Source organism: Hypanus sabinus, chromosome 3 (assembly GCF_030144855.1).
Source record: "Hypanus sabinus isolate sHypSab1 chromosome 3, sHypSab1.hap1, whole genome shotgun sequence".
Lineage (NCBI taxonomy): Eukaryota > Metazoa > Chordata > Chondrichthyes > Myliobatiformes > Dasyatidae > Hypanus > Hypanus sabinus.
In genome coordinates, this window is record NC_082708.1 from 30979698 (window position 1) to 31003283 (window position 23586).

Sequence of the window (23586 nt, forward strand, 5' to 3'; positions counted from 1 at the left end):
AATAAATAAGGGCATGAAGGGTTATGGGGAAAAGACAGGAGATTAGGGGCTGAGTCAGAAATAGATCAGCCCCGATGAAATGGCAGATTAGAGTCGATTGACCAAATAGCCTAATGCTGCTCCTATACCTATGGTCTTATGGTCTAACCAATTTTACAGAATTTTTCAAGGATGCTACTAGGAAAGTTGATGAAGGAAATGCAGTGGATGTTGTCTACATGGACATAAGGAAGACTTATGCAAAGTCCAGCATGTAAGATGATCAAGAGGTTCTACTTTGAGAGGACAAATCAGGGTATGTCTTACATAGTGAATGGTAGGATGGAGAAGAATGTGATAGAATAAAGGCATCACAGGTAGGTAAAGAGAGTCTTTGACACATGACCTTCATAAATCAGAATATTGAGCACAGAGGTTGGAATGTTATGTTGAAATTATATAAGATGTTGATGAGGCCAAATTTGGACTATTTCAGTATTAATCTACAGGAAAGATAATACTAAGATTGAAATGGTACACAGCAGATGCTGCCAGGACTTGAGGACCTGAGTTATTGGGCAAGGTTCAATAGGTTGCGACTTCTTTCCCTTGACATAGGAGAATAGGGGATATTTGACAGAGGTATACAAAGTGGAGAGAAAGGTTGGGTGAGACTAGAACGAGAGGTCATCTGTATAGAGGCTTTGTTTGAAAAGTCAGCATTAAGCAAAGCAGTTTATTTATTGTTTTCAATTTTTTGAATGTTTTGCATTTTATACCCCCAGGCAATAGGGATAGTAATTCTCATATTTCAAAAAAAAATCATCTGAAGTTACTAGTGGAAATTACAACCAAGAATTATAATCCTATTGAATATCTAGTTCAAATTTCAAATTGCAGAATATACCTGTTTTTCCTATATACTCTGATGGATTCAACTGTTTAATTGTCATTTTCTTTGCAGTTTAACAATTAATTATCTGCTTGTATTATAGGTCATCTTTATATGCATAAAAATTTAATATGCCTCTAGTGTAAAGTACAACCACTGGAAAGCCCAGAAAGCTTGGCATTAAAGTGTCTTTCAAATTGGTTAACTTTTTACTGCAGTATTGACTAAATACTTCCTAATTAGATTATTATCTATAGATTAGAGTGGAATCTTTCTTATCTCCATGGGTATACATGTAGCTGTTATATGCTAGGCACAATCTTCAGATCCTCTCTTTTTCAAGTAGTAAGACTCCCTGTCTCTGTTCTATTCCTGTCCCCTTTGTTCGATCAACTTTTAATAAAATGATTACGAAACAACAGGTTTTACGCCTCATTACTGACTTCTAAAGAAGTTTGGATTAAAACTCCAGAATCCAACAATTTTGGCATAGTCAGCAGGATATTCTGGAGTTTAAAAATTGTTACATTTCAAGACAAAGAACTGGGAATTTTTAGTGCTCAGTTAATGGGGTCAGAACTTCCTCTTTTCTGAAAGAAAAGTTTTGGCTTCGAATATCAGATGGAAATTAGGATTGGGAATTGCTGTGTTGCTACTGAAAAAGGAGAAACAACTGTAGTGATGTTGGTTGCAATCTATTTTTATCATGGTCCAGATCAGTTCCCCTTTAAATTTAGTTAGGTTGCGTTATGATCCGGACTATTGACTCCTTGTTCCCTTCTAATTTTGTTTCACGTGTCCCTTGAGCTTGGCAATTAAGGTAACACTCTTGACCCGAACCAGCAGCTTATAAGCCTCTGGCTTTAGGCGTTCGGGGCGAGAGTGTTATGAAGTATTAGCAAGTCGCCGTCGCTATCACAAGCCAGAGTTATCTAGCCTGTATCGGAGTGCCGACAATTCGCCTTCCTTCGCCAGAGTGGGTCCGGGCAAGGTCAAACTGCCAGGGATGAGTTGAAGGTGGAGTCCTGACTGATGTTCATGCCCAGTGTCCGTGTCTATCCCTCAAAGAAGAGTCCCGGTTCGGTGCCTGAGTTGAAGGCGGAGTCCTGATTCGATGTTCATGCCCAGTGCCCATGTCTATCCCTCGAAGAGTCCTGGCTCGACGTTCCTGTCCTATGTTTGAATGTCCACATTCTGGCTGCAGTGATCAATGGTGTCCACATTCTGGCTGCAGTGATCAATGGTGTCCACATTCTGACTGCGGCGATCAATGGTGTCCACGTTCTGGCTGCGGCGAATCAAGGTCCTAGTCTCCAGGTCCAAGGTCCGCAACGATCCATGTTCCCCATCTCCAAGTCAAAGGTCCTTGGCGGTCCCAGTCATGGCCGCGACAATCCAAGTTCCCAATGTCCAAGTCGAAGTTCTGCGACGGTCCATGTTCCCAGTGTCTAAATCATGGCCGCGGCTATCTAAGTTTCCAGTTTCCAAGTCCAAGGTCTGCAGCAGTCCATGTCCATGTCCCTAGTCCGAGGTTCGTGTTCCTCTTTGATTTCCCGGTTCTCTGTGTAGCGAGTAATAAACGCTGTTTTATTGAACCTTAAAAAGAAGTGTTTGTGTCCTGCTTGTGGGTCCTCTCCCAGCACCCCTGCCCCCACTTGGTGACAATTTTGTCCTAATCTATTCAATTACGATCTATTTTGGTTGCGCAGCCATCTATTTTGATACTTGCTGAAAATAGCTGTTTTATCAATCTATTTGTGCAACAACTGATGCACCATCAATAACTCACACTGAGACGTAGGCGAGATATCGGCTTTTATTGACTGGAAGAAGGAACCAGGAGTGAGTGTCTATCATACAAGGTCCTGGAGACTGAGGCCGATCTTCAGGCCGCAGGTCTCCTTTATACAGGGGCCTGTGGGAGGAGCCACAGGAGCAGTCAGCAGGGGCGTGTCCCGACAGGCACATAGTTCACCACATTCACCCCCCCTTCGTTTGAAAAAGTCCTCATGTAGCGAAGGTTCTTACAAGTCAAGCCGATCAGGCGGTCGAATCTGTCGCTGCGATCTACGTAGCACCGGCTGTGACCGCATAGGTGCCGGCAACATTGGCGATTGCACAGGGGACGGGGGTTGCGCGTGTTCTTGCCCACTAGGCGCCGGTGATCCCTCATGCATGTGCGAGGCGCCTGGTATAAATGCGTACGAAACGCCCGGTATACAAGTGTCGTGAGGAGTCTGTGTAGGGCCTGGTGAGTACGGTGTCACCTCTGGTGCAGGGTTCACAGTTACCGGAGAGCCTTCAGGGTAGTGGTCTGCTGCACCTGCGGGTGCCAGGTCGCGGATGGAGACCGTGTCCTCCCGCCCATCAGGTAAGACCACGTAAGCATACTGGGGGTTCGCATGGAGAAGGTGAACCCTCTCCACCAGCGGGGAGTATTTATTGCTCCTCACATGTTTCCGGAGCAGCACTGGCCCCGGGGACGTCAGCCAAACTGGTAGGGTGGTCCCAGTGACAGACTTCCTGGGAAAAGAGAATAGGCGTTCGTGAGGGGTGGCATTGGTGGACGTACATAACAGAGAGCGGATAGAGTGCAGTGCCTCAGGGAGGACCTCCTGCCATCGAGAGACCGGCAACCCTTTGGACTTAAGGGCTAAAAGTGTGGCCTTCCACACTGTGGCATTCTCCCGCTCTACCTGGCCATTACCCCGGGGATTATAACTCGTGGTCCGACTGGTAGCAATGCCCCTAGCTAGCAAGTACTGGCGCAGCTCCTCACTCATAAAGGAGGACCCTCTATCACTGTGGATATAGCAGGGATACCCGAACAGAGTGAAGAGCTGGCGCAGGGCTTTTATGACGGACGTGGCAGTGGTGTCGGGGCAGGGGATGGCAAAGGGGAACCGTGAGAACTCGTCAATAACACTGAGAAAATAGACATTGCGATCAGTGGAGGGAAGGGGGCCCTTAAAGTCAACACTCAGGCGTTCAAAAGGGCGGGTGGCCTTGACAAGTTGTGCCGTGTCAGGACAGTAGAAGTGCGGTTTGCACTCGGCACAAATTTGGCAGTCCCTGGTCATCGTCCTGATGTCCTCCAGGGAGTACGGCAGGTTCCGAGCTTTCACAAAATGGTAAAATCGGGTGACCCCCGGATGGCAAAGTTGTGCATGAAGGGCGTACAGCTGGTCGAGCTGTGTGCTAGCACATGTTCCCCGGGATAGGGCATCAGGGGGCTCATTGAGTCTGCCAGGCCGGTACAGGATATCATAGGTGTAGGTGGAGAGTTCTATCCTCCACCGCAAAATCTTATCATTTTTGATCTTGCCCCGCTGTTGGTTGCTGAACAGGAACGCAACCGAGCGCTGGTCGGTCAGCACAGTGAATCTTTTGCCAGCAAGATAGTGCCTCCAGTGCCTAACAGCCTCCACTATGGCCTGGGCTTCTTTCTCCACCGCGGAGTGCCGAATTTCAGAGCCTTGGAGGGTGCGAGAAAAGAATGCTACTGGTCTGCCTTCCTGATTAAGGGTAGCAGCCAGAGCGAAATCGGAGGCATCACACTCCACTTGGAAGGGAGCGGTCTCGTCCACTGCATGCATCGTAGCTTTGGCAATGTCCGCTTTAATGCAGTTGAAGGCCGCGCAGGCCTCAGCAGAGAGGGGAAACGAGGTAGACTTGACCAGGGGGCGAGCCTTGTCTGCGTAATGGGGGACCCATTGGGCGTAATAGGAAAAAAACCCCAGGCACCGTCTGAGGGCCTTGAGAGTGGTGGGAAGAGGAAGCTCTAACAGGGGGCGCATACGTTCGGGATCAGGCCCAATAACCCCGTTTTCCACGACATACCCAAGTATAGCAAGGCGGGTGGTACCAAAAACACACTTGTCCCTGTTATAAGTAAGGTTCAGAGCTGCGGCCACTTGGAGAAACCGTTGGAGGTTGGCGTCGTGATCTGGCCTGTCATGACCACAGATGGTGATGTTATCCAGATAGGGAAATGTGGCCTGCAGTTGGTACTGGTCCACCATCCGGTCCATTTCCCTCTGGAAGACAGAGACACCATTCGTGACACCGAAAGGGATGCGCAGGAAGTGATAGAGCCGGCCGCCCGCCTCGAAGGCGGTGTAGGGGCGGTCCTCTGGGCAGATGGGGAGCTGGTGATAAGCGGATTTCAGATCTATTGTCGAGTACACCTTATACTGAGCAATCTGGTTGACCATATCCGCGATGCGGGGTAGGGGGTATGCATCAAGCTGCGTAAACCTATTGATGGTTTGACTATAGTCCACCACCATCCTATTTTTCTGCCCAGTCCGAACAACAACCACCTGGGCCCTCCAAGGGCTTGTGCTCGGCTCAATGATCCCCTCCCTGAGCAGCCGCTGCACCTCCGACTGAATGAAGGCCCGGTCCCCCGCGCTGTAACTCCTGCTTTTGGTTGCCACAGGTTTACAGTCGGGGGTCAGGTTGGCGAACAGCGGTGAGGGAGGGATCTTGAGAATGGAGAGGCTGCAAGTGTCGGTAGCGCAGCTGTTGGCCTGGTTCTGGATGGGATGTGTGTGTCCGTGTGTGTGTGTGGTCAGTAGCGGGGTATGTGAAGAAGTCCCACAAAACTGAGGATTCTTGACAGTGAGTGGTGGGAGGGGCCCGTCGTATACCATAGTCACACTTTTGAGATGGCTCTGGAAGTCCAGCCCCAATAGCACAGGTGCACACAGATTAGGCATGACCAGCAGTTCAAAGTCCCGATATTCTGTGCCTTGCACCACCAAAGTCGCTACACAACCCGCCCGGATGTCTGCGGACTGCGACCCAGAAGCCAAATGGAACCTCCGACTGACCGGCCGCGTTGCAAGTCCGCAGCGTCGCACTGTGTCCGGGTGAATAAAACTCCCAGTGCTGCCCGTGTCAAACAGGCATCCAGTCCAGTGCCCCTCCACCTGGATGTCCATCATGGATCTTGCAAGCTGGTGTGGGGCGCTTTGGTCGAGAGTCACAGTGGCCAGAGTTGGATCGCCGTCGGGGTACCCGGTCAGCATCGGAGGGTCGGGGGCGGGGCATGCTGACGCCGACAAAGATGGCCGCTCACATCCGGGGTACCCGGTCAGCATCCGAGGATCGGGGGCGGGGCGTGCTGACGTCGACAAAGATGGCCGCCCACATCCCGGCATGCAAGATGGCGGCCCCCACGTTTCACCCGCAGCGCTGCACTCCGCTCGAGGTTGAGACTTACAGACCTTGGCGAAGTGGCCCCGCTTTCTGCAGCTGGAGCAGGTCGCTTCTCGCGCTGGACAGCGTCGTCGAGGATGTTTCTTTTGGCCACAGAAATAACAAAGCACGAGTTTCTTACGGGCCACAGCCGTGGTCTGGGTCGGGGAGCTCGTGGAATGGCGACTGGCGGCGGCGTTGGCGAATTCGCTCCCGGGAGCCGGCGGTGGCGGGGTCTGAGGCGTCCACGAAACCGGCGGGGAATCGCGCGACTGGACAGCGTCGGTGTTATGCCGCGCAGCTTCTAGAGCGTTGGCCTTCTCTATCGCCGAGCTTAAGGTAAGATCCGAGTTCTCCAGCAGCCGCTGGCGCATGTACACTGACCTCAGTCCCGTCACAAAGGCGTCTCGCACCAGCAGCTCCGCATGCTGTTCTGCCGTGAGCGTCTTGCAGTCGCAAGCTCGGACGAGGGTCTGTAGTGCTCGGAGAAACTCAGCGCACGATTCGCCAGGCCGCTGTTGCCGGGTAGCTAAGCGATGTCTTGCGTAGACGGTGTTCACCGGCCGCAGGTACTGTCGTTTGAGGGCGTCCAGTGCCCCTTCGTAGGTCGGCAGGTCCCGGATAAAGGAGTAAACTTTGGAGGAGACCCTCGAGAGTAGGATTCTGTGCATAACGGCGGGTTCAGTCGCACGAAGCTCCGCCAAGTACGATTGGAAGCATGCAAGCCAGTGTTCAAAAGCGAGAGCTGCGTCAGGGTCTTGAGGGTCCAAATCCAACCGGTCCGGACGCAAAATGGGTTCCATGTTTTAAAACTTCCAGTCAATAAAATTGATGCACCATCAATAACTCACACTGAGACGTAGGCGAGATATCGGCTTTTATTGACTGGAAGAAGGAACCAGGAGTGAGTGTCTATCATACAAGGTCCTGGAGACTGAGGCCGATCTTCAGGCCGCAGGTCTCCTTTATACAGGGGCCGGTGGGAGGAGCCACAGGAGCAGTCAGCAGGGGCGTGTCCCGACAGGCACATAGTTCACCACAACAACCAGTCAAATATTTTAACAAAATGGTAATTCAATCGTGCGCTGTTCAGAGTTTCAAAGCGAACTGAAAACAAAATGTAAAAGTATGGCTGCTACTTTAAATGGACAGTCCTGTTAGTGGTGCTACTGCTGGTGCTCTGCCCTAAGGCTGCCACTGGCTTCTGAAGCTACATCTGAGGAATTACAGCTCACATTGGACAGTTTCCTTATACAACACCACCATCCAACTCCAGAAGAGTACAGCCTACAGCAGACAGACTCCAGGAACAAAGATACTATCTGAACTCTGAAAAATTATAGGATGGACATAACATGGAGTCTACAGCTATCTGTAGTGACTCAAGTGAGAATACAGTGATGTAACAATAAGATTCACAGCTATATCATAGCTTGCTCCAATAAAGACCAAGGGATTGAAGACACATAGGGCTGAGGATGAAACCATTGTTAATCAGTGTATTGACAAGCTAGTGGCAGATCCATCAACTATTGCTCAATCACTCAACAGTCTGCTGAAGGAAGTGCTCAAAGGACCCAGTGATTCTTAATGAAGAGCAACTGAAAGTGTTTAAAACTTTAAAGGTGATGTTGCATTAAGAACTCCTGATACAGGTAGACAATTCACCTTGCAAGTCAATGAGAAACACATGATCATAGTTTTAATTCCAAGAACATGGAGACTGACAGCGTACTGTTGGTTATTACTCAGTTGATGATCTGATTCTATACACTGATGGCTCCTCAATGATTGAGGAATTCAAATGGTGATTTCTGGAACTGAAGTGCTGGCATCGGGAAGCATAGCTCTTAGCGCCTCTATACAACAAGCAGAACTAAAATCTATGATTGAAGCCTGAAACTTGGCAGAAGAAAGATCAGCTAATATCTACATTGATTCTCAAAATGCTTTTAGAGTTGTTCATGACTTTGGAAACCTATGGAGACAAAGAGGATTTCTTACAGCTGTTGGAACCCGAATCAAAATGTCCAACTTGCTATATTTTTGCCAATTTCCCCCACTCATAATGTACCAGTTTACATGATTCATAATGTATATTTGTATTGATGATCAGAAATATTACAACTCAACAAAATTACTGTCAAATAATAAGAAACTAAATGTTCAAAGAATAATATGTACTTTATGTGTGGAAATGGAACCAACATCTCTCTTCCACGTAATTGGTTAGGATCTTTTTATTAAGGGTATGTTTTTTCTGCCATGATATATACACATGCCCCCTGATTTAGAAGTAATTAGACTTTTCAGAAGGAGGATGTTTCACATCAATTTTATTCCCATCTTATAGAACATAGAAAATCTACTGTACATTACTGGCCCTTTGGCCCATAATGTTGTGCCAACCATGCAACCTATTCTAGAAGCTACCTAGAATTTCTCTACCACATAGCCCTCTATTTTTCTAAGCTCAATGTACCTATCCAAGAATCTCTTAAAAGATCCTTTGTATCTGCCTCTACCACCTATGCTGGCAGTGCATTCCATGCACCCACCAGTCCCTGTGTGAAAAACATACTTCTGACATCCTCCTTGTACCTACTTCCAAGCACCTTAAAACTATGCCCCCTCATGTTAGCCATTTCAGCCCTGGGAAAAAGCCTCCGGCTATCCACACTATCAATGCCTCTCATCATCTTATAAACCTCCATCAGGTCACCTCTCATCCTTCATTGCTCCAAGGAGAAAAGGTCAAGTTCACTCAGCCTATTCTCATAAGGCAACATCCTTGTAAATCTCCACTGCACTCTCTCTATAACGTCCACACCCTTCCTGTAATGAGGTGACCAGAACTGAATACACTACTCCAAGTGGGGTCAAACTAAGGTCTTGTATAGCTGTAACATTACCTCATGACTCTTGAACTCTGTTCCACAGTAGATGAGAGCCAACACATGATATGCCTTCTTAACAACACTGTCAACCTGTGTAGCAGCTTTGAGTGTCCTATGGATCTCACTGATCCTCCATACTGCCAAGAGTCTTACCATTAATATTATATTCTGTCTTCAAATTTGACCTATCAAAATGAACCACTTCACACTTATCTGGGTTGAACTCCATCTGCCACTTATCAGCCCAGTTCTGCATCCTATCAATGTTCTGCTGTAACCTGTAACCTCTGACAACCCTCCAGATTATCCATGGCACCCCAACTTTTGTGTTTCAGCAAACTTACTAACCCACCCTTCTACTTCCTCATCCAGGCCATTATACAAATCACAAAGTGGAGGGGTCCCAGAACAGTTGCCTGTAGAACATCACTGGAATATGAATATGGCATTGCAAGGAGTACAAGAGAGATTAAAAACATTGCTGTAGCTTGTATTTAAGTAGTCTTTATCTGCATAACAGTTTAATATACCTCTAGCAGTTATACGAAGTGTAACAACTGGAAAGTTCTGGAAGCTCTGCATTAAGTGAATAAGTGGTTTTCTCATTGGTTTAACGTGTTAATTACAGTATTGACTAAGTGACTGGATTATTATTATCTCTAGATTAGAATGGAATTTTTCTAATCTCTATGGGCATAAAAGTAGCTGTTTAGACTAGGCATCTTCTTTAAGTAGTAAACCCCTGTCACTCTTCTTTCCCTGTTCCCTTTGTTCATTCAAATCTTAATTGTGAAGTTTGTTCATAACTTCTACAAGAACCTTGGGTATAAACACCAGCATCCAACAGCCCTAAACACATTATCTTGATTATTACTGGGGGAAGGATTGAGACTAGTCACTTTCCTATCATATACATGAGTGTATGGGAAATTGTATCATGAGTCAACAGCTATCATTCGATTGCAGTTTCCAGTTAGCCTACATAATGAAGTTGTAATAGCCCAAGTGCAAATTGACTAATCACTGTACAAACATATTGAATGCTATGTATTGGGTGGTGTAGCCAGAGAGGAATAAAAGTGTTACAACAATGAAAGTAAGACTGTAACATTCTAGATTATAGAGAGCCATTGCAACAGTTTGGATTCAAATTGTTAATTTACCCCAGTATAGAGTTGTCTGGTCCCAGTGCTACCACTGTAGCCTCTATAGCTTGAAGGGAAAGAAGCTTAGCCAATGCTCCAGAAGTCTTACTCTACAATACAGGAAACTGATGTTATCATAAGATAATTGTATTTGTTTATATTATCCTCTTGCACACCCCCCACCTCATTCCCAAATCTCTCCTTATTTCCTATTAAAACCTCTCCAAGATATACATTTCTTGCCTTTGGTACCTATTTTGATCAATTACCAGGCATATCCAAGTTTGGCAATAACATTGCTCTAATAAAGACTGCAGAAACTGCAAAGAATTGTGGACATGGCTCAGCACATCACTGAAACCAGCCCTTTCTCCATGGTTTCTGTCTATTCTTTTCACTGTCGAGGTAAAGCAGCCACATCATCAAAGGCTTTACTCATACTGGGCATTCTCTCTTATCCCCCATTCAATCAGGCAGACAACCCAAAAGGCTGAAAGCACAAAGTACCAGACTCAAGGACTGCTTTTATCCTGCTTTTGTAGGACTGTTGAATGATTAGCAGTATAATAAGGTGGACTTGACCTCAATTGATTTTATTGTGGTCTTGCGCGTTATTGTCTGCCTGCATTGCATTTTCTCTGTAATTCTAACATTTCACTTAGCATTTTTTATCTCTTTATACCACCTCAGTGCACTGATGCAATGAAATGATCTGTATGGTTGGCATTCAAAGCAATGTTTTTCATTGTAACTCAGAATATGTCAAAATAATAAACCAATTTATCTATTTACCAATTTCTTCTCTCTAAATTACTTTTTTACTTTCCTACCTCAAGAGAATTGCCAATTTGAGAGTATGACAGGCATAATATATAGCAACATGGCATTGATACTGAATGTATGGTGTGCTGGTTGGCTGACAGGAGGCTGCATCTCAATAATTTATACCAGCAGACCTTGAAAGTGATTAGCTTTCCAAAGTGATGACCATCAGTATAAAATAACAGGAATAACAGGTTCATCTAATGCACCACAAAGGCCAGACCACCCTATGTTTCTCCATTAGTCAGGAAAGATAAAGTAAACTGATATGAAATTAGAAGTTAGAATTCTCCCACTGATTTTGAGTCTTTGAATTAAGTAGAGAGAGAAAAAATTAGGAAACACTCGCACAATTTAATTACCCATTTAAGAACATAAATAATTTCAAGAATAAGAACTTTATGGTCTTGGTGGCTTCTGCAATCCAAAATGTTAATAATATTTACTGTCAAGAATATCACTAGTAATAGTCATTTTGGCATCTTAAAAGCCAAGATTGGCAACAATAAAATTATATAACCCATAAACATTAATGGCTTCAGAAGAGCAAAAAGTAAAATTTAACGTAACCAAATGGAGTAAAGGTTCATTGTGGTTTACACACTGAATAACAAGTAAGAAATATTTTCAACTGGAAATGACTCCACCCAGTAAATTATTTGAACGAAGAATTACCTTTGCTACATGCTCCAGCCATCTCCCCAAGGCAATGAAGACAAACAGCATTGGTGGAGTATCAAAGAAAGTCACTGGACTTTGTTCTGCCCTTTCAGCGATGGCCACAATCAGTATTACACAGGAGTACAGATATGCAGTGGTAGTTGCCAGAACGATGAGCACATCCATATTGGCAGTTTTATGCTTAAGAGACTTATAAGTTTGAATGTAGAAGTACCATCCTCCAATAAACTTAAAAAATATATATTAATTGAAATATTTTAACAATTAAATGTATGGAATACAGAACAGCAACTTTCATCAGGTAGCTATACGTTTCCTATATTTTATTCCCAAGCTATGTATTAGAACTTCTATTAGTAGTGAAGGATACGTAATTTTCTACAATTTATTTTTGAGTGTAAAATGTAAAAATATTCTCTTGAAAATTCAAGAAAAAAGCTACGGCTGATCCAATATCTGAAATGTTTATTCAAAGTGAATACTTACGTTTTCTAAACACCTTTTTAAAATACAATTTAATGAAGATATTAATACATCAATTTAAATTTAACTAATTTAAAGTATTATAAAATATTATATATTACAAAGTTAAGTTACTGATTTTCACATTTGAATATGTGAAAATTAATTAAGAAAGACCGAGATACCAATGAGCAAAATTTATTTACAGATTATTTCTGGTCACCAGATAAATCATACTTATTATAATATATGATGATTTATAAGATTTATTGTTTAATTAGTGGGAAGGAGAGTATCTTGCTACTACACTGTTGAATAAATAAGTTCCAGACCATCTCGTAATTTTCCGGAAATAGTTCACTTCTTAAGGCACGATTTTGGCAAGCAGAAGTAAGACCATAAGACATAGGAGCAGAATCAGGCCATTTGGCTCATTGAATCTGCTCCGCCATTCAGTCATTGCTGATCCTTTTCTCCTGTCCTCAGTCCCACTCCACAGCCTTCTCTCCATCACCTTTGATGCCATGGTCAATCAAGAACTCATCAAGCACTGCCTTAAGTAGACCCATAGAGCTGACGTCCACAGCTGCCTGTGGTAATAAATTTCACCACCCTCTGCCTAAAGAAATTTCTCTGCATCTCTGTTTTAAATGGATACCCCTCTTTCCTGAGGCTCCACCCTCTTGTCCCAGACTCCCCCACCATTGGAAACATCCTTTCCACATCTGCTCTGTCTAGGCCTTTCAACATTCAAAAGGTTTCAATGAGATCTCCCCTCATCCTTCTAAATTTCAGTGAGTACAGACTCAGAGATATCAAATGTTCCTTGTACTATAACCCTTTCATTCCCGGAATCATCCTTGTGAACCTTCTCTGAACCTTCCCCAATGCCAGCACAACTTTTCTTAGATGAGGAGCCCAAAACTGTTCACAATAGTCAAGAGGAGGCCTCACCAGTGCCTTATAAAGCTCAGCACTAAATCCCTGCTCTTGTATTCTAGACCTCTCAAAATGAATGCTAACATTGCATTTGTCTTCCTCACCACTGACTCTACCTGCAAGTTAACCTTTAGGTTGTTCTGTACAATGGCCCCCAAACCCATTTGCTTCTCAGATTTTTTGATTTTCTCCCCATTTAGAAAATAGTCTGCATATTTATTTCCACTACCAAAGTGCATGACCATGCATTTTCCAACATTGTATTTCATTTGTCACTATCTTGCCCATTCTCCTAATTTGTCTAAGTCCTTCTGTAGCCTACCTGTTTCCATAACACTACCTGCTCCTTCACCAATCTTTGTATCATCTGCAAACTTGGCAACAAAGCCATCAATCCCATCATCTAAATCTAAATTTATATACAGCATAAAAAGAAGCATTCCCAGCATCGACTCCTGGAGTACACAACTACTCACCAGCAGCCAACCAGAAAAGAATCCTTTTATTTCCACTCGCTGCTTCCAACCAATCAGCCAAAGCTGTAATCGTGCAGTAACTTTCCTGTAATACCATGGACTCATAACTTGGTAAGCAGCCTTGTGCATGGCACCTTGTCAAAGTCTTTAGAAAGTCCAAATGTACAACACCCACTGCATCTCCATTATCAATCCTACTTGTAATCTCCCCAAAAAATGGAAAAAGCAGTTGTTCATGACTGCCTTCTGCATGTGTTAGATCAGCATTAGGAGAATGAGCAGAGGGAACACAGAGTTGAATAGGTGGCTGGATGAAGAAAGGAAACAGATCTCTAAGTATGAGGTCATTTACTGCTTATAGAGTCATGGAATACTTGAGGAGGAATGTGCCCACCTTGACTTCAGTGAGGCATTTAAATTTCCAGAAGAGCCTGCTCACTGAAATTTAGCAGCTGGTCCAGAACAACCTCAGAACAGTCCAGGGACTTGATTGCCAGAGGATGAAGGGGTGGCCCATGGTAATGTATCCTTACTCTTGGGAATTGTGCTCGACTGAAGATAGGGACATTTTCAATATATTGTCATGTGTCGTCCACTGTGATGTAAAGGGAATGACTGAAATCCCTCTTTAAAGAGAACTAACTATATTTCCAACTCCCTTGCCAGAGATCTCCAGAGGAAGAAAGCACACAGCTTTGTTGGGGTTACAAACTTCATGTAAGTTGCTTAGTGGGCATGATTTATCTATCTACTTCACTCTGTATCAGAATGAAGGGGACCTTATCTCCTCAGTGTCCAGCTGGCACATGACCTTAGGCATCTTCGAGGGCTATGGGTAACCCGAAGTAATTTCTAAAGTACATGTTCAGTCCAGCATTATGGACCAAAGTGCCTGTATTGTGCTGTAGGTTTTCTAATTCCAACAGGTTTGTCAGGCAAGATTTTCCCTGAAGGAAACCATGCTGACTTTGTCCTATCTTGTCCTGTGTCACCAAGTACTCCATAACCTCACCCTTAGCAATTGACTGTTAACATCTTCCCAACCACTGAGATCAGGCTAACTGGTCTATAATTTCCTTTCTGCTGCCATCCTGCTTTCACAAAGAGTGGAGTACTGTTTGCAATTTTCCAGTCCTCTGGCACCATGCCAGAGTCCAATGATTTTTGAAAGATCATTACTAGTACCTCCACAATTTCTACCACTACCTCTTTCAAAACCCAAGGGTGAAGTTCATCTTGTCCAGATGTTTTATGTACCCTTAGGTCTTTCAGCTTTTTGAGCACCTTCTCCTTTGTAACAGTAACTGCACTCACTTCTCCTTCACACCCTTCAACATCGGGCACCCTGCTAGTGTCTTCCACAGTGAAATCTGATGCAAAATACTCACTTAGTTCATCTGCCATCTCCTTGGCCCCCAACATTATTTCTCCAGCTTCATTTCCTACATCCACTGTCATCTCTCTTTTATTTTTTACATACTTTTACTATCCACTTGGATATTGAAAGTCTGCTTTCACATTTCATCATTTCCCTCCTAATGATTCTTTTAGTTGCTCTCTGTCAGGCTTTAAAAGCTTCCCAATCCTCTGTCTTCACACTAATTTTTGCTTTGTTATACGCACTCTCTTTTGCTTTTGCAATAGCTTTGACTTCCCATGTCAGCCATGTTTGTACTATTTTGCCATTTGAGTATTCCATTGATTTTGGAATACATCTATCCTGCACTTACCTCATTTTTCCCAGCAACTCTCACCACTGCTGTTCTGCTTCTCATCCCTGCCAGCACCACCTTCCAACTTACTTTGGCCAACTCCTCTCTGATACCACTGTAATTTCCCTCACTCCACTGAAATACGCTAGGTCAGATTTCACTTTCTTCCTATCGAATTATAATTTGAACTCTGTCATATTGTGATCACTGCCTTCCATGGGTTCTTTTACCTTAAACTTCCTAATCACCTCTGGTTCATTACTTAACACCCAATCCAGCATAGCTGATCCCCTAGTAAGCTCAACGACAAACTGCTCTTAGTTCAAAAACAATGCAAGATGCATTTCATTTCTCCATTGTGTCTGCACTTAAATTTCATAGCCATTGTCAAACTATCTATGGCCCTTGGGACAATTCTTATCATGATTTGCCATATTCTGTAACTACAGAAAATACTATTCAATCAAGTTTAAGAATAGCAATAAGATTGACTCATCACATTTTCCTATTTAAGACACTTCCATTTACTTCTTTTTCTGACTTTTACTATATCTTGAGCAGTCCTGCTGCACCATAATTGTGGCTTTGATTGAATTCCATGGGCCAATGGCTTCATAGTAAACTCTTACTAAGGAGTTTATCAAGCACAAATTGCATTACATTGGTAAAATTTTTACAATAAACACATGATTTAACACAAATAAAACTCAAGGATTCTAGATATAATGAAAAGTGCAGAAAAATTCCAAATACCCTCTAATTGATTACAACATTTGGAAATTGAATCACCATTTGGCTCACTGATAGATATTTCATGAGGTCCCTTCCAGCCCACAGAAGGCCTGGTATCCATGTCTCCCTTTCAACTGAGCAGAACCCTTGTTCCCCTCCTCCCTTTCAACTCACTGAAACCCCATGGTAATCATACATAAACATGATTTCATGCATAGTATTACAGCTGATATTAGTTTGTCCTTGCAAAGTCACCCAATGTATATGTAATTTTAGCAATGGTATCTGAAGAAAAGTAGATTGGAAATGTTCTACCAGTAAAGTAAAACTCAAGTCAATCAATCATCATTACTCCCTTCATTTTTATTGAAAGAGCCAAAGGGCAGTGAAGCAAAGATTCAAAGGGAAGTACATGAGTGGAGGTTGCCAATGGAAAAGCTTGTATTACTAATTTAGTTAAAAGGTTTATTTTAAATAATAGAATTCCAGCCCTACACTAAAAAGCATGGGAATACAGGTTCAATTTGACTGTGCTATGTTCAATATTTAAGCTGTTATATATAAACTTCCAGTGCCAACTCACCTGGACAGGAGTACAAAGAACAAAGAAAACCAAATTAAGAATTGATAACCCAGGAAGAATATTTTGTTCAAGAGCTCTGGACCCACCATAGTTGTCCATTATCATTACGTATATCATTAGACCAAAAACAGGAATGCCAAAAACAAGGCTAATCAAGAAGGACTTCCTCCACCTAAAATTTACATGAAAACAAAATTATAATTATGATTCAGGGTAAATTAATGATTTCTATTGTTCAAAGAAATTCATAAACAGGCTTACTGTTTTATCTCCTCTTTATGGTCCAGATTATGTACTGCTGACTGGCTTTTGACTACAGATGCACTGTAGCCAAGTCCCTGTAATGGAAATGAAGTTCAGTAAATAAGATAAAATGACGTGTAATCAAGGGCAGTGAAATAAACTGATTAACATACATCTTCAATGAAAGACTAAGTGAATAAGACCTGTGATAAGGGTAACATATATGAACAGTTTTCTCCATTTATTGTCATTTTAAGAAGACATGTTTAAACAAGGTGCTGAGAAACCTCATAAAAGTGAAAATGGGATAGATTAAAATAGTAATAATGATAAAATAATTAAATGCAAATAAGAGCAAATGAGAGGCTGGCTAGGACATCAAAAGTAGGTGAGATATTTAGAAAATGAAATATCAAAAGCTGATAACAAGAGAGTTGCTAAAAGATCTGATGAGAGGGTTGCTAATTTGATGATCAAAAATAAAATCTGCAGATTTAGTCTCCTCTTTAAAGGAAGACTATTGTTATCTTTGCTGCAGTGCAGCGATGGATCATAAATTAATTCTAAGATGAGGTAAGTGTCCATTGAGGAAAAATGGTGCAGATTTGTCCTACACACTCCACAGTTTAGAAGATCGAGTGGTTGCCTCATGGAGATGGATAGCATTCAAGGGACTTGATAGGGATGTTTTCCCTAGTGGGAGGCTCCAGAAACAGAAGACATTATTTCAGAATAAAGAGACTGCCAAAATAGTAAGAGGTGGAAGAGTGTTCTAATTACAAGTATTTGGAATTCTCTAGTGAATAGTGAATATTAGGCACATTCAGTACAAAAGCAGATGGATTTTTATACTTCAATGTGGCCAAGTGTTATAGGGTTCATTAAGGTAAGTATAGTTGAGGCACAATGAGAAGAAAATCAGAGTGACGATTGAGTTGGGAGACTAAAATAAGTACAACTATGAAGAAAGAAAGAAACATTTTAAAAGGAAGATGAAATATTGAGTATTGGATATATGAAAGAAAGAACACAAAGGAAAAAATGAAAATGGATGCATGTGAGGAGTTAAAACACCAAGCTTACAGGGGCACCCTTGTAGTCAGAAGAGATGGGATTTGCAAAGCAATCACACAGGATACTTTTATTCTCCTCTGAAAAGGAACCACAAACTGAGCAATGAAATGTGATAGACTAAGGAAAGTACACAGAAATTAGTCATAAAGAAGGAACGTTTAGGATCAGGACTCTAATGTGGGAGAAAATAAATGTACAGATATTGGATCTGTTTTAATCAAAGGAAAGAAAGACTTACATTTATGTTGCATCTTTAACTACACCAAGACCTTTTATACAGTAAACCCAAAAAATGCAGCAGACAATCTATGCCAAGCATAGTCTCAAAATCAGATATTCAATATCAATCACAGAATTTGATTTTGTGAATGGTTGAAGAATTACCATTCACCAGGACACCACAGAATATCCATTGTATTCTGGAACCTTTTCTACCCACTTGAAGGGAGTAATAGCCTCAATTTAATGTTGCTAAAGAGGAGAAAGCAAATATTGAGGCTAAGAGAGGAAAGTGAGACCAAGTGGTACTTTATCATTGTAAAGAGATGAGAGCTGAACTGTACTAAATGTGGCTTTATTACAGCCAAATGCATTGGAGCCAAATAAAGCTCTACAAATTCAAAAGGGCAGTAGATATTAATAGTAACTAACATAAATTTCAGAACTGGCTCTACCTCAATTATTCTGATGACATCGCGTGGTCCCAGTAATTCAGGATCTAGCTTAACGTGGGCTTTTTTAGTGGCAAGATTCACTGACACGTGCAAAATCCCATCAACTCTATTTAATTTGGACTCAATATTGTGAACACAAGAAGCACAATTCATTCCAGTAATCTAAAAGAGACAAGTAATGTTGCAAAAGAAAAGAGAACTTATGATTGAGAAAAAATTGCTTATATTATTTATTAATTATTCATGACTTAATCCAACTGTAAAATCAAAGAGATCATAAAATAATCTGTCAAATTATGCAACATGCTAAAAAATGAATTTACAACTACCTGTAGATAAAAAAAAAGATTCTGCTGATGCTGGAAATCTTGATCAACACACACAAAATGTTGGAGGAATTCAGCAAGTCAGTCAGCATCTATGGAGAGGAATAAACAGTTGTCATTTCGGGCAGAGACCCTTCATGCAGTCCTGATGAAATACCTTTTCCTGTTTATTCTACGGTTTATTCCCTTCCATAAATGCTGCCTGAATTGCTGAGCTCCTCCAGCATCTTGTGTGTTACACTACCTGTCAACTTTAAGAAAATCTATAACAATAAGAACACCAATGTTGAGAGCTCATTTAGATAGCACAAGCATTGATTTATTTACTCTGCAATTTTCTTCAGAAGCTAACCAAGGTTAGTTTATTCTAGGTCTGTCAATGGTGCTTCATTCATGCTCTTCCTTGCATCTCACCCAGAAGGCTCATAATACTATGCTGAGCCACACAGTAAACCACTAAAGGCAATAATGAAGAAAGCACCTTATAATGAATTATGTCTTAAAACATAGGGTTATTATACCAAGCCATCATCCATTATGTTTCATGAGAACATAGGAAAATAAAGGTAGGTGTGGACCACTTAGCTCATAAACCTGGCTATACTCTATATAACAAAAGATTATCTGGCCCCAGCATCATCTCTCACAATAAGCACCAGTCCTCATTGAAGGGTCTGCTGTAGAAAGGCTGAGCAGCTTCAAGATACTGGGTATCAAAATCTCAGAGGACACAATAATGAATAAGACATACAAGCGTTTCTAACTTCATTATAAGTTTAATGAGATTTGGCATGACATTGCAATTTCAGAAAGAAAGCATTTTGACTGGTGGCATCGCAGCCTAGGAATGCATGTGTCTACAGGGCATGGTGGTGGACTCATCCAGTCTCATCATGTGTACAGCTGTCTGCACATCAAGGATATCTACAAGAGAATATGTCTGAGGAAGGTGACATCCTTCATTAAGGACCCCTAACACCCCGGCAACACACATCTCAATGTTCAATAATAGTTTTCTCCCCACGCCATCAGGCTCTTGAACTGACCTGAAAAATTCTAATACTACTTGAAGTATATTTCCTGCTCTAATGTTGTTTTAATGTCAATGTAATTTTGTCATGTAAGTTATGTATAATTTATGTTAATTTATGTCTGCAATATTTGTAAATAATACTGTGCTACTGCTGCAAAAAAGCTCATTCTCATGACATTTATACACTGAGTGTGCATGGCCATGACAATAAACTTGAACTCCAGGGATATATCCTCTAGGTGATGACTAACCCCATCGCATAACTATGGCCTCATGTTTGAGATTCTCCTACAAGCAGAAACAATTCATTATCTATCCTGTCATGCCTCCTATGGATCATATACTATACATTTCACTGAGCATCTCTCCTGAATCCAAATTAATATAGATCTAATTTCTTTAGACACTTATAATAGTCATTTCAGGGACTAGACTAATTAATCCATTTTGGACTGTCTCCAATACTAACATATCCCTTCTTAAATAAGGAGACCAAGACTTACTATTTGGGTCTTAGCAATTTGTTGCACTTGCCTGCTAACTCATTGTGATTCCTGCAGAAGAACACCTAGATTCCTTTGTATCTCGTTCATCTGCAACCTTTCTCCATTTAGTTAATAGTAATGGAGTCATTAAGCTGATGCAGCACAAAAACAAACCATTTAGCCCTCCATACCTATGTTAGTTAACCTTTTCTCCCCATCTACACTAATCCCATTTGCCTGCATTTGATCTGTATGCTTCTACACCTTTTCAATTAAGTGCCTGGTTAAATGTCTTTTAAGACAATGATTGTATCTGACTCCAGAATCAGAATCAATTCCTTTGGCACTAAGTTCCAGATATCAGCACTCTCTGGATAAAAAAAAAAACCTTTTCCTCAAATCCCTTTAAAACTACTACTTCTTATCTTAAAACTGAGCCTTCTTGTTCTTGATGGACTGCCATCGGCTGCTTTCAGATTCCTCTAATTAAAGTATATAACACCACATGTGCCTACATTACACTCCATCGGCCAAGTTTCCAATAACTCACTCAGCCTATTTATATCCAGTCCCAACATAACCTCCCACTTAAGATAGATGAACTTGTAACAGAGTTGTAGCTTGGCATGTATGATGTTGTAGGCATCACTGAATCATGGTGGGAAAAAAGATTATAGCTGCGAGCTTAATGTTGTATCTAAAGGCCAGGTAGGAAGGCAGAGGAGGTGGTGTTACTCATTTGGTAAAAATGAAATCAAATTATTAAAAAGAGGTGACATAGGGTGAGAAGGTGTTGAATCATTGTGGATAGAGCTAAGGAATGCAAGAGTAAAAAGACCCAGACCCAAACACAGTAGTAAGGATGTAGTCTACAAATTACAATGGGAGATAGAAATTGCATGCTAAAAGGGCAATGTTACAATAGTCATGGGGGGTTTCAATACATAAGTAGATTGGGAAAATCTGGTTGCTGCTGGATTCCAGGAGGGGAAATTTCTAGACTGCCTGCAAGACAGCTTCTTTGAGCAGCTAGTGTTTGAGCCCACTAGGGGATCAGCTATGCTGGATTGAGTGTTGTGCAATGAACCAGAATTGATTAGAGAGCTTGAGGTAAAAGGACCCTTAGCAGAAAGTGATCTTAATATCAAATTCAGCCTGAAATTTGAGAAGGAGAAGCTAAAGTCAGACATATCAGTATTATAGTGGAGTAAAAGGAATTACAGAAGCATGAGAGAGCAGTTAGCTAGAATTGATTGGAACACTGGCAGGGATGATGGCAGAGCAGCAATGGCCAGAAATTCTGAAAGCAATTTGAAGGCACAGCATATATACATCCCAAAGAGGAAGAAGTATTCTGAAGGCAAGATGACAAATGAAGTCAAAGCCAATGAGAGGGCATATAATAGAGCAAAGTAAGAGGTTAGGGATGCTTTTAAAAACCAACAGAAGGCAACTAAAAAAGTTATTAAGGAGATAAAGATGGTATACAAGTTAAACTAGTGAATAAAATCAAAGAGGATACAAAAAGTTTCTTCAGATATGTAAAGTGTAAAAGAGAGGTGATGGTGGATATCAGACCACTGGAAAACAATGCTAAAGATGAAGTAGTGGGGGACAAGGGAATAACAGATGAACTTAATATGTATTTTGCATCAGTCTTCACTGTGGAAGACAGTAGCAGTATGGTGGAAGTTCCAAGTGTCAGTGGTCATGAAGTGTGTGAAGTTACCATTACTTGAAAGAAGGTTCTTGGGAAACTGAAAGGTCTCAAGGTAGATAAGACACCTGGACCAGATGGCGTACACCCCAGGGTTCTGAAGAAGGTGGCTAAAGAGATTGTGGAGGCATTAGTCGTCATTTTACAAGAATCACTAGATTCTGGAATGGTTCTGTAAGACTGGAAAATTACAAATGTCACTCCATTCTTCAAGAAAGGAGAGAGGCAGAAGAAAGGAAACTTTAGGTCAGTTAGCCTATCCTCAGTGGTTGGGAAGATGTTGGAGTTGATTATTAAGGATGAGCTCTCAGGGCACTTGGAGGCACAGGATAAAATAGGCCATAGTCAGCATGGTTTCCTCAAGTGAAAATCTTGTCTGACAAATCTGTTGAAATTCTTTTAAGAATGAGTAAATTTGCTGATTACACAAAGGTTGGGGGTGTTGTGGATAGTGTGGAGGGCTGTCAGAGGTTACAGAGGGACATTGATAAGATGCAAAACTGGGCTGAGAAATGGCAGTTGGAGTTCAACCCAGATAAGTGTGAGGTGGTTCGTTTTGGTAGGTCAAATATGATGGAAGAATATAGTATTAATAGTAAGACTCTTGGTAGTGTGAAGGATCAGACGGATCTTGGGGTCTGAGTCCATAGGACACTCAAAGCTGCTGCGCAGATTGGATCTGTAATTAAGAAGGCATATGGTGCATTAGCCTTCATCAATTGTGGGATTGAGTTTAGGAGCAGAGAGGTAATGTTGCAGCAATATAGGACCCTGGTTAGACCCCACTTGGAGTACTCCGTTCAGTTCTGGTCACCTCACTACAGGAAGGATGTGGAAACCAAAGGCTGCTTAATAAGCTCAAACCCATGATATTACAAGAAAGATTCTTGCATAGATAAAGCAGTTGCTGATTGGCATGAGGCAAAGATTGGGAATAAAGGGAGCCTTTTCTGGTTAGCTGCCAGGGTCTGTGTTGGGACCCATTATTTTTACGTTATATGTCAATGATTTGGATGATGGAATTGATAGCTTTGTTGCAAAATTTGCAGATGATATGAAGATAGGTGGGGGGGGGGCAGGTAGTTTTGAGCAAGTAGAGGGGCTACAGAAGAACTTAGACAGATTAGGAGAATGGGCAAAGAAATGACAAATGGAATACAGTGTTGGGAAATGTATAGTCATGCACTTTGGTAAAAGAAATGGAAGGGTTGATTATTTTCTAAATGGACAGGAAATACAAAAAGGGAGTTGAGAGTCCTTATACTGGATTCCCTAAAGGTTGGTTTGCAGGCTGAGTCTGAGGTGAGAAAGTCAAATGTGATGTTAGAATTCATTTCAAGAGGACTAGAATATAAAAGCAAGTCTGTAATGTTGAGACTTGATAAAGCATTGGCGAGGCCTCTCTTTGGAATATTGGGAACAGTTTTTGGCCCTTTATCTTAGAAAGGATATGCTGAAGCCGGAGAAGGTTCAAAGGAGGTTCACGTAAATGATTCCAGGATTGAATGGCTT

At 42.0% G+C, this 23586-nt stretch overlaps 1 protein-coding gene across 7 annotated transcripts in view; it reads right to left on the bottom strand.

Moving 5' to 3' along the window:
• The window catches only part of LOC132391152 (copper-transporting ATPase 2-like), a 98122-nt gene that overhangs the window by 43155 nt on the left and 31381 nt on the right, over positions 1–23586 (bottom strand). For 5 of the 7 annotated variants that reach the window (XM_059963988.1, XM_059963989.1, XM_059963985.1 and 2 more), the window contains 5 exons: positions 18514–18675; positions 16784–16860; positions 16523–16694; positions 11613–11846; positions 10134–10225 (listed from right to left, as the gene is read on the bottom strand). In XM_059963988.1, the coding sequence (XP_059819971.1) occupies positions 10134–10225; positions 11613–11846; positions 16523–16694; positions 16784–16860; positions 18514–18675 (737 nt within the window). Of the gene's footprint in view, positions 1–10133; positions 10226–11612; positions 11847–16522; positions 16695–16783; positions 16861–18513; positions 18676–18842; positions 18932–23586 lie in introns of all 7 variants that reach the window. The other 2 variants (XM_059963990.1, XM_059963991.1) reach the window with 2 other exon arrangements.